Genomic DNA, 14625 nt, shown 5'->3' with positions numbered 1-14625 from the left:
CTTGTGTGTGTTTGTTTGTGTACCTCAACCTCCCACAGGGCGTTGGAGCTGGTCGCTGATGTTGCTGACTGCCTCAGCGTGGTTCGGAGGAAAACGTGGAGTTTGCTCTTGTATTCATCGCAGGTCAGAAACTTTTCCTGCTCAGCGTGAAACAAACGCACCACGTCGCCCTGACAGAGACAGGAAGATCTTAAAGGAGGACTGAAGGACAATTTGGGTTCGTCTGCAAATCTCCCGAGCCTCTCTGGGCATTTATCGTTTATCTCTGAAACAGTGTTGGTGACAAACAGCGCTCCTGCTGGCTCTTTGACTTACTGACAATAACTGTGACTCTTGGGGTGAATTTCAGCATAAAACACGCAGTCACAGAACTTTACTATGCAAAGGGTTTAAAAAGATCCCAGGAGACGGCCGGCAGCTGCAAATATTCCAACAAATAAATAAAAAGTAACGATGTTTATGTTTATGTTTGTTTGAAACTAAAAGTAGGAAAAGGCGAAGGTGAAGGGAAAAAGACTTTAAATTACTGAAGTTATTGTTCAGATGTTGTTTTGATGTCTAATTTGAATATAATGCATGTGAAATTTTTAAATCTATCTGTGGCACTAAACACGACTTCCTTTTAAAACACTAATGTCTGCATTTCTAGTGCACTTATACTGTGTGCAGTGCTGCTTCCCTGTGAGCTCACTCACTCCTTTGAGGACTTCCTCTCTGTGATCGTTGAACATCATGAATAGGTTGATCTTCCAGCTGGTGTTGCAGTTCACAGAGTTCACCTGCAGAGGGCGCAAACATGCTCTGGTTAGGGTGTGAGCAGCGCAGTAGAGGCAGTGTGCGTTTAATCTCTTTCTAGGCTAATACTTGTGTTATTTCTTGCCTCATAGAATCACATTTATTCTCATTTCAGATTTGTTTTCACATTATTAAAATATCTATTTTGTCATGTTGCATTATATTTATTTAGCTATATGAAATTCTACCTATTTGTGCTACATTACAGGTTTATTGTGATTATTTGTACAAACTGTAACTATGGAATGTCCAGATTTTAGGATCATTTTGTCTCTCTGTAGTCATATGTGAGTCACTTTACTGTGAAATTCATTAGACTAACAGAAACCCACGGGCCACTCGAGGTACTAAACAGTCAGCAGTTTCCCCACGCGAAAAATATTTCTATATATCCAAAGAACACGCTGCTTTTCTTTCTTTTTATTGGTTTTAAACTGTTTGTTTTAAGAAATCATTAACTTTAATGTGTTAATAATTTTCCAGAAGCCTCAGTCTTATCATTTAAATAAATAACTGCAGACTCTGCTCACAGTAACAATTATATCACAGCATCCAGCAGCGACGCCATGTTTGATGAGCAATAATTAAAGATAACTGAGCTTTGAGGTCTCAGGATAGAAAAGTGCTGTACAAGAATCAGTCCATTTACTATTTGTGTTTGGTGTAAAATGAGTAAAGTGCAAGTCGTGTATTTTCCTGTCATCATGGGAAATGACACATAGAGAATAACCTGCATGTCATCTCTAAAACAAGAGGGCGCCAATTTCAGGGAAATGACAAATGCTGAATATTTCTGTCAGTTTTCTGATCGTCACTTTCTCACCTCTTTGCATCCCGGGTGGTCGGTCAGTTCGTAGTTTGAAGCGTGCAGCGGCTGACCAGCGTTCACCGGGTTCAGGATCACTTTATCTCCCACCACCACCTGCAGCAGAGAGCAGACTGAATAATCTGCAACTATGGATCTATTGTATATATTTGGATGCTCTGATGGTGGCACTAAAAACGAAAGGTCAGGCTGTTGCCATGAGCGCAGATTTTCCTGTAATGTGCATTTACATTGTCTCCGTTGGCACGCAGCTTCCAGAACGGCTGGATGAAGAGCCAGGAGCCTTCGTTTCCCGTCCCGTCCAGAGTGACTCGCATGGCGTTCTTCTCCAGCAGAGCCGGCAGCCGTTTGTTCACCGTCAGGTATTTATTACTCTTCATGTGGAGCAGCTGCAGACACATGTTCATCATTGCACCGTATGTCACATAGACAGCATTTAAAATATGTCACTAGGGCATTATATAACCAAATGCTAATTAATGCGCCACTAAAATAGTCCCCAATGTAGTGAGCAGTTGTTTTAGGGAAGAACAGAGCCTACGTTGTTTTTTTGTTTTTGTTCTTATTTTGCTCTCGATTACACCTGAAAGGATTTTAAAAGGTTTCTGGGGTGTTTGTGACTCAGCAACTGTTCTGGAACCAAGATCTTTGCTTTTTCTTTTTTTTTAACATACTGTGAAAAAGTGAACACAAATCAAAACAACCTCACAGATTTTTTGCTGCTCTGGTATTTAAAAGAGACACTACTGTACATTTGATTACATTTGAAGGAAAACTGACTTTTTCCCTTCTTCATTATGATTAGATCAGTGTATCTAAAATTATTTTTATGTTTAATAATTTTTTGTTGTTGTTTTGTTTGCAGTTCACTAACACCGAGTTAGTCATCAACCTAGAAACTTGCTGCACTCGTGGTGTCACAGACTGCAGACAAATAAACAACAGAAATGATTGGAGTGAATTTTTGCTTCTGTGTGTTGTTTAGTTAATAAACTTAATAGACACACTTTTCATTTTTCATCTCATGGCTGATTGTGTTTAAACCTGCGAAAACCTTAAAAACAAACACACACACACACGCACACACACACACACACACACACACACATTGGGTGTGGTATCGTCTGACTGAATCTTATTCAGATTGTTCTGTGGGAAATGTGTGTGTGCGTGTGTGTGTGTGTGTGTGTGTGTGTGTGTGTGTGTGTGTGTGAGTGTGTGTGTATGTGAGAGAGAGAGAGAAAGAGAGCGAGGGTGAGTAATGAAAAGAGGTCTTCAACCTTGAAAGGAGGTTAATATTGACACTAACAGATAACGGCATGTACACACACACACAGCAGCAGCGTGTGTGTGTGTGTGTGTGTGTGTGTGTGTGTGTGTGTGTGTGTGTGTAAATGATCATACAAACACCAGCAGGGTCGATTACAGCTGTAAAAAGGGGAGCGGAGGCGTGTGAATCACCTGGTTATCATGGCAACTGATGTCGCCCTGCTAGCAAAGAGCAGCCGTCACAGTGCAGACACTGGTTGGCTTCAGAGCAGGAAGTCCTGATAGACAATGCAACTCTGCAGGCGTGTTCTTATATGCAGGCGTGTTCAGACGTGTAGCCTGTGAGTGCCGTCTAACATCACCACAGTGAGGTTTAAAAACATCTGCACTGACCTGCAGCTTTGATTCTTTTGAACTTTTAAATGTGCAGTAAGTTGGATTTTGGCCTCTGCTGGGTGGTGGAAAAAATTGTTATAGATAATGTGTTCTTTAAACTGCAGCTGCTGCACACAAAGGACATTAACATTACATTACAGACACACCATCTGTTAGTTTGTTTTGTGCTTATTTTTATTGTAATTCTTTCCCTACAAGGGATGAAAAAACCTTTATTACAAAATATGCGTGAAAATGAATTTCAAGCATGGATACAAATGTCTTTTATTTTATTAGTATCAATATTCAGCCGATGTGGTGCGTTTAGCTAAACTGAAAAGGGATAAAAACACCGAATGGAAAAAAAATAGCATAACACATTAACTCAATCAGACCAACTGATAGACAAAGTAGTAAAGAGTTTTTAGCAATGTGTTAAATAAAATTAAAATGACTGGGCCATCATGTTCTGGGAGGGAAGTCGATGAAGAGAAAGTGAGCAAACTGTTGGCTAACTTAGAAGCTACCACTGAAAGTTTTTGCTATACGGCTAAAATCTCACTTTTCCATTTTTCCAGTGTCAGTTAAATGTCACTTCTCTCTCACCAACCATCTGAAACTGAAGAAAACAGCAGTATGACCTACTAACAGGAGGCTCTTAGGAGCGCTGTGAAAACGAGGTCATGCACGCTTCCTGTTAACAATACTGCGAGTGGGCACAGGCCCTTAAGGCAGCATTATTACTTTAAACAAAGAGTTTATGTGGCTGGTTGGTCACCGGTCTTTACGACAAAAAGGGCAAATCTATCTGACATTCTGTCATGTGCTCACTCAAAATAAGAAGTAAGTAAGTAAAACTTTATTTATACAGCACCTTTCAAGATAAAAATCACAAAGTGCTTCACAGAAGCTAAAACCTAAAAATAAAAATCAACCAAAAGCAAGTTTAAAAAGATGAGTTTTTAGCTGTTTTTTAAAAGCGACCACTGAGTCCACTCAGGCTCAAAGGGAGAAACTTCCACAATCTGGGGGCCACAGTCACAAAAGGTTTGTCGCCTTTTGTTTTCAGCCTCGTGTGTTGGACAGCAAGCAAGCCCTGGTCACATGACCTCAGGGACCTGCTGGGAATGTATGGAAGTAGAAGTTCACTTATATATGTTGGTGCTTGTCCATGCAGAGCCCTGAAGGTCAAGGTCAAAACCTTAAACTGGATTCTGAATTTAACGGGGAGCCAGTGCAGCTGAATCAGCACACTATCAGAAAAATATGTGGCTGGTTGGTCACCGGTCTTTACGACAAAAAGGGCAAATCTATCTGACATTCTGTTGTGTGCTCACTCAAAAGAAGAAAAATAAACATTCAGATATTCTTCTGGATCAAGGGATTTATATCCTGCATGTTGCAAAGGGAATTTTCAGCATTGGTGAATCCATTTTTTTAAATCATGGTTAGGCCTACCTAATGAAGGGAAACCTAAGATTCGCTCTGTTTGATTGAGCCATTAGGGCTTCTTTCAAGTTACAAGAACTAAAACATTTTCCAGCTTTTGTTATTTCCACTGCACTTCAACCTAAAGTTCCATAAAGCTGAGGCAAGCTGACACATCAAGACTGCTTTTTGAGTCATATCTAAATACAAGAGCATAAAATGAGGGGATTGACGTGCAAAAAAGAAAGCTTGCAGTTGTTTCTACGTTTTCTGTGCCCATATCAGTCAAGCTGCTGTCGGGTCGTGTCAAACAACGACATCTTTATGGTCCTCGTCATTGAACATTCCTGTCTCAAATTTTAGCTGAATAGTTTATGTAAAAAGTGAAAAAGGAAATGTGTGAACTTCACTGACACAGCATGTGCTCATAGCAGGAAGCTTACTGGGAAAAGTAAATACATCCAGAGGGTGCATGATGTTGACTGACAGTTTCGTCTTTGGGTTGGTTGCAATGAAAAAACATTAACAGTGAAAAGAAATCGATGAGTCAGACGCAGGTAAAGGAAACAAGTGCAAACGTTGTTTACCTTCAGTCATGAGCGAATCATGAGGCAATGATTCTGGGCTCCATTTCCTTCTTTATTGATTACATATTTCTATGTGGCAGTTTTCTGTCTTCTCTCTTGTCTTTTTTAAATAATTTTGGTGTTTGGGCGTATGTTTCTGTTTCATTTAGTCAAAATACATATAAATGAACTGGATGACTCCATTAATCAATGAAAATGAGAACAAGCAGTGTATTTGGAGAATATCTGCTTATTCATGAAAGACTGTGACCAATCAATCATGCTAAATGTTCATTATTGTTTGTGTTTGGTCTATAATCACATAAATAGTCCACAAATCTTTGTGCTCCACTTCAGTTGAATGAGAAATAATTCATTTACCTGTATGACAGTTCCATATTTGACCACGTCTCCATGGACTTTCTTGTTTTCTGTCTCGTTCTGCTTCTGCTCCAGATTTGATGCATGCTGCAACAGACACAGTTCAATCCAATTAAACACAGCTCAATCTAATTAAACGTCTGCCAACGAGCCCTCTCTCAGGCTGATGTATCATTTGACAAATAACAAACCACCAACAGCAAGTCTGTAGTCATATTTCTCTGTTGAAGTGCAATGGTGCCCAAGAATATCTAAGATATGTTTCGCTTCGCACAAAAACTGAGGGATTTAGTAACGATGTCCTCGTAGGTTAGCTAGCCTAGCTTCATCCATGCTCATGCTTCTGCTGAAATGTGTGTTACCTGTAGTTTTTGTAGCAGAACCACATCACCAATCTTGTCCTTCTCATGTTTGGCTTGCTTTGCTTTCCAGAACTGCTTCTGAGCCGAGTACCGACTCATAGGACAAACCTTAAACAGGCAGTCTGCAAGATGAAGAAGAACAAGAAGAAGAAGGCACTTTCTTTGTTATTACATCACAAGACCGCCTGCAGAATGGGATGGAATTATATACAGAGATGCACCGTATAGTCAACACACATAACAAAAAAACTTAATGTCATATTTAAGCAGGAATATCTGATGGATTGTGAATCAATACTGAAAATAATGTAAACAAATCCTTATGCTGGGTGCTGCCTGTTTATGGGCTTAAAATAGCCACAGAAAGCTAAAACAACATGTGGGATTTCCCAATGATTCATTTTAGGACCTAAAATGTTTTTTAGGAAGATTGACTTTGAGTCTTTAATATATACAAGATATGCTCAGAATGAAAGGGTTCGGGGTCAACTCAAACTCAGCCCCCTGCACATGCACTGCCTGCCCACCAGGGGAGGGCTTCACTTCTTACTGTCTATATGTCACTACTATTTCCCAGTTTCACCAAGATGCTGGTCTCAATCTGTGTTATACTGATGACTTTTTTTTTAAACATTTAGTTATTATTTTTTAGGTCATATTTAAGCAGAGTAATAAGTGACTTCCTTTCAAGTAAAATGGTAAATGGCCTGTATTTGTATAGTGCCATTCACACACTGGTGATGGCAGCTACATTGTAGCCACAGCCACCCTGGGGCGCACTGACAGAGGCGAGGCTGCCGGACACTGACGCCACCGGGCCCTCTGACCACCACCAGTAGGCAACGGGTGAAGTGTCTTGCCCAAGGACACAACGCCCGAGACTGTCCAAGCCAGGGCTCAAACCAACAACCTTCCAATTACAAGGCGAACTCCCAACTCTTGAGCCACGATCGCCCCAGGATATCATAAAAACCTGAAGATCATCATTATTAAATCCCAAAGGATTTAATAACATACCGAGATAAAATCTGATGGACATTTGTCTTGTTTTATGATATGTAAGTGTTAATAAAAATATTGAAAAGGTTAATCAGTAACAAAAATATTATTTTGCACTGAGTGTTTCCTTTTGGCAGGCTTCCAGAAATCGACCAATCATGCTGCTATTTAAACACAAGCCAAAAAGAATTGTGTGATAAGTGACTTCAAGCCACTTGTTTGTGCGCTATGGAAGCGGAAGCGGCAGATATTTGTGCACAATGAAAATGTGAGGCATCGCCATGGCTGTTAGGATTCATCATGTGAGCACGATGAATGAGTGAAACGTCAATATGAGTGCACAGAAGACAGACAGACTTCGTTTAATTAGACAAGATAAATAAGCAATTAAAAGACTGCTGGAGAGAGCAGCGTTCAGTAAAACTGATACAGTTGGAGCGAAGTGATGCAAAAGCACAAAAGACGGGCAAATATTGACTCTCCTCCAGCAGATCCTGTATGTTTTCACGCTGCTCCAACTGTGTGTTTGTAGAGCAAACAGAATTTGCCTGTGTGTAATCGCTCTGTGTAACATTACTAGGATATGAATGTTGTAAAAATCAGCTTAATGTAGAGTACTAAGCTTTGAAACAACCATAGAGAAATCATAGAGTATTTAATTAGGCTGTAATTGAAGGAACAACGATGACTTTTGGACGGCCGTTGATTTTTTTTAGTTGATATAAAAATTGGGTTAAAACATTTGGAGAAACAGCTTCAACGTTTATATTTCAGAACATGGCTTTATTTATTTTATCTAATAATTCAAATTATATTCATTATTATTATTATCATTACTGTGTTCTTACTTCAAATAATGCATGTTTTTCTTAATAAATTAATGCATTTACACACTATTGTTGTGTTCCTGCACCTTTAACAGTGCGTCCACACTCCTTTTTGCCTTATTGGCTTTTATGAACTTTCTCATACATTTTGTAGAGTTTTTGAAATAGTTTTTATGTGTCAGAGCTGCTAACAGTGTGACCTACTTAATGCCAAGATTTCAAATTTTAAATAAAAAAGGAACATAGTTCACGAGGGCAAAGACTTATGATAAAGAGAGAGATTATTTATTTGTAAAATTAGTTTAAACAGTCAGCACAGTGACCTTCAGTCCATCAGTCTACCTGTTAAGTCTATACACTGCTCTTATGTCTTCTTTGTTTTGCTATCAGATGGTAAGATAAGATAAGATGACCTTTATTCTTATTCTTCTTATGTTTTCCATGTGGACTGTCTTGTCAGCCACCAGTAATGCTGAGGAAATGTGTGAGATGTTTAAAAGCAATTTAACAATTTCATAAGTTTGATCATCAGACGCTGGAGCCGCTGTCTGTTCTGGATTTTAACTTTTTTAACTTTTTGCTGTCAGTCACTGTTTGTGGTCCACTTATAAACTGGTTCAGCTGCTCAAGGAGAGCAGATGGTGAAGTAAGTTTATAAGAGAGAGAAACCATCAGAGAGCAGCTGGTGGAAAACTTCTCCTCCGATGGTCTCTGATGATCATAGCTGGACTAACATCACACGCACTCCATTTAGATTTCATACAACACACTGGAGGTTTGCTTCACTCGGTCCCATCGTCATGAATCTGTTTATCACTTAAATAGAGCAGCAGACATTTATACCAAATTAAATAAATACCAGAATACCATCACTGATCCAAAACACAGCAACACCAACTCTTACCCCTGAATTTCTTTGGGGGGTTGTCCAAATCTCCAGCAGCTGGCTCAACCACACATCGGTCATCCACCAACCTGCAGACAGACAAAGAACAGGAAACATGCCATCAACAATGGCGTCACTCAGAGGGAGAGTTAACAGATTCACCCACAGTTTGGGGTGAATTACTGAGAGCCCAACAACATCACAACAAGTAAATATAACATACTTTTCTTATGCTTATTTCTAGTTCCATGTTATACAGCAATTATATACATGTAAAGCAATTAAAGTCGTTTTGTGTGATTCACAGTTCAGAAAAGTCCTTTATCTTACACCAGGTGAGGCCCTTCAGTTCATCCTTTGTCTGAAACAAGCACATTAACCTTTCTTACCATCCAGGTAAACATGAGTTTTCACCAGATCCCACATAAAAAAATCACCACGTACTAAAAGACGTGACATTAAGCGGGACTCAAAAAGAAAAAAACATGAACTAAAATCTCATGTTTTAGGCGCTCAGGTGCTCTGCTGATGAAAAATCACCCTTTAAAATTCATGTCAGGAACCTGATGACAAGGCAAAAAGTCAGTTCCTTAGACTTAGAGACCAGCCAGCAGCAGCCAGGTAACCGCTGCTTGTTATGGAAAAAATCCCCAAGAAAGTGAGTTTGATGTCTGTTGCTGTGCGTTGCCCAAGTCACTAGAGAAAAAACTGTATTCTCTAACTGGTTAGCCGGGGGTTGCAGAAGGTTGCTGGCCATAAAGAGGCATGCAGTCCTGCACCAAAAACCTTCTTGTGATTGGTCACTAGAAGTTTGCCACGATCACCTGTACCACCCTGCCATGGGAGGTGCCCACTCCCAAACACTCGCCTGCTTTCAGTTTCTGGCACTTTTTCCAGTTAATGAATACACATCCTTTTCTTTCCTGGTGACCAGAGGTTGCTGAGGGCATCGCTGACCTGTGTGACTCAGGCTGTAGGTTTTTTAGTTTCAGAAATATGCAGCTCTGTAGTTTGAAGGTTGTAGAGTCAACATTGTAGATACTGTAGAGAGTCACATGACCTAACAAGCTGAAATGACAGTCGGGCTGAAGAACAGTACTTTTGTTGTAATGCTTTTACAATTTATATCTTTTTTAAATAATTAATTACAAACAAACTTGGAGAAAATAATTAAAAATAATTATAATAATTGACTAACTATACGTGGCATTTACTTTGTATCTTAAAAATGTAAAAAAAAACAGTCCAATACAATCCTGTTAACGAAACCTTAGAAGTACAATGGAACTAAATAAACGAAATAAATCCATATAACACTTGTCAGTGAAGCTACGCAGAGATCAATGCCCATAAACTGATTTCCAGTGAAATCTGACAAAACAGCCGGTAGCATTTGGTGACAGGTCACTGATTAAAGCTTCTTCTCCCACAGATGGTCTCATTTGGAAAGTTGTAAGTAGGGTGTGAAATGTCTTGTTGGTATGTTAAACAGCAGAAGCACAGTCATTTTAAGAGATGACAGGAAGCAACACTCTGCAGTCTCGTGAAGACGTTTGTGGTAACCCTGCATCTATTTTTAGACAACTTTTCTCATTAAACGGGTTGGAGGTTTTCAACCAGGGCTGCCAAGAACACAAGCTGTGAGCGGTGACTCTGGCCCCATCGCTACAGATTAAACTGATCGACAGCGCGTTCAGTTCAAAACATCTGAGAGCACTTCATAGCCCTGCATTGTTTTCTGTTAGTTTCCTGACATTAACCTAGAAATAATAGTCAGCTTAGATGATTTAGAACCAAACAGTTAGCAACATCTGTTTTTAGAACCAAACAGAAGAATAACAATGCTGGGGCTGACCACGCTAACAGTCACACTTCTTATACGTGTCTACAGTGGTGTGAAACAGAAAGGTTTCATAGGAGTTCAGCAGTGCAGATTTGTGAATAAGAACGATGATTCAGCGCTCAGCACCTTCAGCAAGAAGTTCTCTTTTTCTGTTTGACAGTCTCTCGTAGTGTTGTGGAAGAACTTTAGTCCGCTCTCCTTTACAAAGATCTCTTGATGTTTGTGGGCAGTTGTTTAAACACAGCTCTCTTAAGGTTGAGGTCTGGACATCTGACTGGGCCACTGCAACACCTTCATTCTTTTCATTTTCAGCTGCTGTGCTCGGGATCATTATTCTGCTTCATCACTCACTTTGTGCCAAGATTTAGCATTTGGACAGATGCCTCACATTTAGAATATGTAGGAATACACAGGAGTGATTTTTAATTCTTAACTGCAATTTTCTAAAAAGTGGTAAGCCCCCAAAAATGTTAAGAATTAAAATTCAAAAAATAAAAACAAAAGATTAACTTGCACGTAAAGAAAAGATACTAAATGAAAAGGAGTCTGCTTTCTCACCCTCTCTGACGCTGTTGTTTCAGTTTCTTCAGTTGCACTTTCTGTATGTTTAAACAGTATGTTGATGCAGAATGGGCAAGCATGTTGGTTTAGATCAGCATGTGCACAGTGGTAAGAACAACACAGAATGGTGCTCCATCAGTAATTTTACATGCACACTGTTTTTTGTGCAGTGTGAGAACATTTCTATACAAGTATTAGAGGATTAATTTGTTCCAGAGAAACAGGCCATATTTGTTCAGTCTTTTTCTAATTGTACTCAGATCAACTTTAACATGTAACATGCTAATTCAGGTCCGTCTTTTGGGTTTTGTGTTATGTCTCTGAGCATTGCATGGTCTGATGTTGGAATACATTTGTGCGGAGAATATTGTGGCATTTTCTTAACACACGAAACCGCTCCGGACTACTTCTGGTCAGTCATCATAAATATTCTTTTTGTATGTGTGAAACAACTATCAACTATCTGCAACCAGAAAAGCTACTGGTCGCCATTAAAGATAAAGGAGGTTTAAGGCACTTTTTAAACACTATGATTAGTAGCATTGTGATAGTGGAAACATGGTATAAGAACTAAAAGAAAATTAGTCCCAGTGAGGGGCTTCCACAGAGTCACAGCCATGATTAGGTTACAGGTTCCTAAGGAAGTAAGTCCACAAACCCACAAAGAAAAAGTGGATCAGTTGGTCCTCAAAATGGACCAAGAGGTTTCCTCACTGAGAGACAGAAAAGAACTAGATCACAGATACATGACTAAAGAAAGAATACAGGATGAAATACTTGGATAGGCTAAGACATGCAGAACAGAAAGAGAAGGGGGCTGCTAAAGAAACATTTGGAAGGAGTGGGGTGGGGGGTTGGTATTTAAGCCTTGGGGGTTGTAGCTGCCCATATGGAAAAGAAATAGTAAAAACTTATATGACTTAACTCATGAAAGTGGCCACTTTCTCATTACTTTCATATATTGTTTTAGTAAGTATCCAAAACATACAAGTTTCATTATATAATTTTTCAAGGGATCTTATATCTGTTTTTACTCTTGTATGCTTTTCATACAAGTTTCACACAAGACAGATACAAACTTTATAAGATTTATATATATCTTTTCCATATGGGCATGGAGCTGGAAACTTGCAGTGAATGGAGTTCACCCTATCCATTAAAAGGCAGCACTGATTTCTTCAGAGACATGCTCCACCCTCTGGTTTGCATCTTTGTGGTGAGGGATTCAAATTGCAACAAGATAATGAGCCTAAACGCACCACAGTGTTAACATGTGAAGACCAAAGTGCAGGGCAACAATATCAGCGCGTGCTGCCCATTAGTCGAGCGACATATTACACTGTGTCTGTGTGTATTTGCTGCCAAAACAGGCCTGACTTATCGAGGCATCAACTCCACTAGATCCCTAAGGTGTGCTGTGTTACCTGTCACCAACATGTTAGCAACAGATTCTTTGAATCCTGTAAGTTGGGAGGTGGGGCATCCATGGACTGGACTTGTTTGTCCAGCGCATTCCACAGATGCTTATTTGGACTGAAATCTGTAGAATATGGAGGACAAGTCAACACCTGAAATGCAGATTTTTCTTCCTCAAAGCATTCTGGAACCATGTTTTTTTTGTTGCAGTACGCATTGTCCCACTGAAAAACGCCACACCCACCAGGGAAGGCAAAAGCATGTGCGTGGTCTACAATAGATTGGTAGAAGCTGTGTGTCAAAGTGACATCCACATGAATGGCAGGACCCAAAGTTTCCCAGCACCCAACACCTGGTAACGCACACACTTGATCATCCACGTGATGAAAAATAAAACATGATTCATCAGACCAGGCCACTTTCTTCCACTGCTCTGTGGTCTAGTCCTGATGGTTACGTGCCCATTATTGCTGCTTTCAACCATGGACCGGGGTCAGCACTAGGGCTGCCACGATTAGTCGACTAGTCATGATTACTTCGACTATCAAAATCGTCGACGACTAATTTAAACGTCGACGCGTCGTTTGAAGCTTTGTAAGATCCCAAAAGACGCAGGAATAAGTAGTAGGATTTAAGAGTGTAATAACGGACTGAAACAGAAGATGGCAGCACTGCATGTACAAGGATGCCAGCTGCCGTTAAACCCCGAAGAAGAAGAAGCTGTGCCCCAGCTCAGTTTCCAACAATGGCGGCAGCTAGTTAGTTTTAATATTACTCTTATTATTCTTTCTGGGTCACAAAATAAACATTTAACATATTTTCAGACGAGAATGTAGCTGTGTAAACCTCAAATATCTGCTCAGTTTATCAAGACACCACATATTTTCAAAAGCGCTCCGACGTTTTCGGAGACGTCTCTTACCCACTAGCTCGATAGCTAGCCGGGGGCTAGGCTCACTAGAGCCGCAAATCGTTTTCAAACCCACCGCTGTCTTTCACTACTCAGGTTAAACATGATATATAAGTCACTTAGATAACTTAAAAATGTTATTGTTTGGCTTTTTTTGTATTTTATTTGTTCCTGAGTAAATCGGTTTTACTGAGATTAAAGTTATAGTTTTTACACAGCTGAATAAACGTCAAGCAGACAGCTGATTATCAGAAGTGTGAGATGCTCGAGAATATACTCCGGTGTCCTGTTATATTTTAGATAGCAAGGAGTTTATTAAACTCCACTGAAACAATCTGCAAACTTCATTAAAATGTAATAAACTATCATCTTGTCTTTAGTTAGCACAGACCTTAAACACTTAAAGCTGTAAGCTAATGATAGTTATATAAGAGCAGATGCTGCTGGTGCAAAGAGCTGTACGTTGTACGTCCAATGGATGATGATCTGATTAGTCAACTATCAAAATAATGGTTTGTGGCAGCCCTAGTCAGCACGGGCACCCCGACTGGTCTGTAGCTGTACAGCCTCCTGCACAACAGAGTGTGCTGCACTGTGTATTCAGACACCGTTCTATCAGAACCAACATTAACTTCTTGAGTATTTGAGCTACTATAGTTTGTCTGTCAGATCAAACCACACGGGCCTGTCTTTGCTTCCCATGTGCATCAGTGAGCCTTGGTCCTCCGTGACCGTGTCACTGGTTCAACACTATTTCTTCCCACTGCAGACTGGGAACACCCCACAAGAGCTGCAGGTGTGTAGCTGCTCTGACCCAGTTACAAAATATTGACTTACTCCCTAATATATCTCCACCGTTAAGTTTTATAATACATGAAATGACTTTGACTCATTTACTCTGGCAGTGAATTTCAGTAAGAGCAGTACTCACAACCAAATCCAAGATGGATGTCATGGTGTCGTGACATCCATCTTGCATACGTACCAAAACAAAAAACCCTCTGCAACATATTTCAACCTTCCTTGAAGTTTCAGCAGATTACAAAACCTCACTAAGTAAGGTGATGGAGCTCTAACTTTCCATAACCAAATACAGCTTCATCCGTTGGGTCTGTCTTCTCTGTTTTTGGTGATTTTTGTGTTAAATATGACTATTTAAGGATCTGCCGCTGACAGCTGAC

At 39.9% G+C, this 14625-nt stretch overlaps 1 protein-coding gene across 2 annotated transcripts in view; it reads right to left on the bottom strand.

The window, feature by feature from the left end:
* The window catches only part of itpr3 (inositol 1,4,5-trisphosphate receptor, type 3), a 73459-nt gene that overhangs the window by 45101 nt on the left and 13733 nt on the right, over positions 1 to 14625 (bottom strand). For both annotated transcript variants that reach the window (XM_087834460.1, XM_087834461.1), the window contains exons 3-9: positions 8733 to 8803; positions 6003 to 6124; positions 5641 to 5727; positions 1852 to 2010; positions 1619 to 1717; positions 696 to 779; positions 24 to 170 (exon numbers count right to left, since the gene is read on the bottom strand). In XM_087834460.1, the coding sequence (XP_087690586.1) occupies positions 24 to 170; positions 696 to 779; positions 1619 to 1717; positions 1852 to 2010; positions 5641 to 5727; positions 6003 to 6124; positions 8733 to 8803 (769 nt within the window). The remainder of the gene's footprint in view (positions 1 to 23; positions 171 to 695; positions 780 to 1618; positions 1718 to 1851; positions 2011 to 5640; positions 5728 to 6002; positions 6125 to 8732; positions 8804 to 14625) is intronic.

This window comes from Neolamprologus brichardi, chromosome 20, assembly GCF_056152115.1.
Source record: "Neolamprologus brichardi isolate AB-2024 chromosome 20, ASM5615211v1, whole genome shotgun sequence".
NCBI classification, from domain to species: domain Eukaryota; kingdom Metazoa; phylum Chordata; class Actinopteri; order Cichliformes; family Cichlidae; genus Neolamprologus; species Neolamprologus brichardi.
This window is presented reverse-complemented; position numbering and strand designations above follow the sequence as displayed.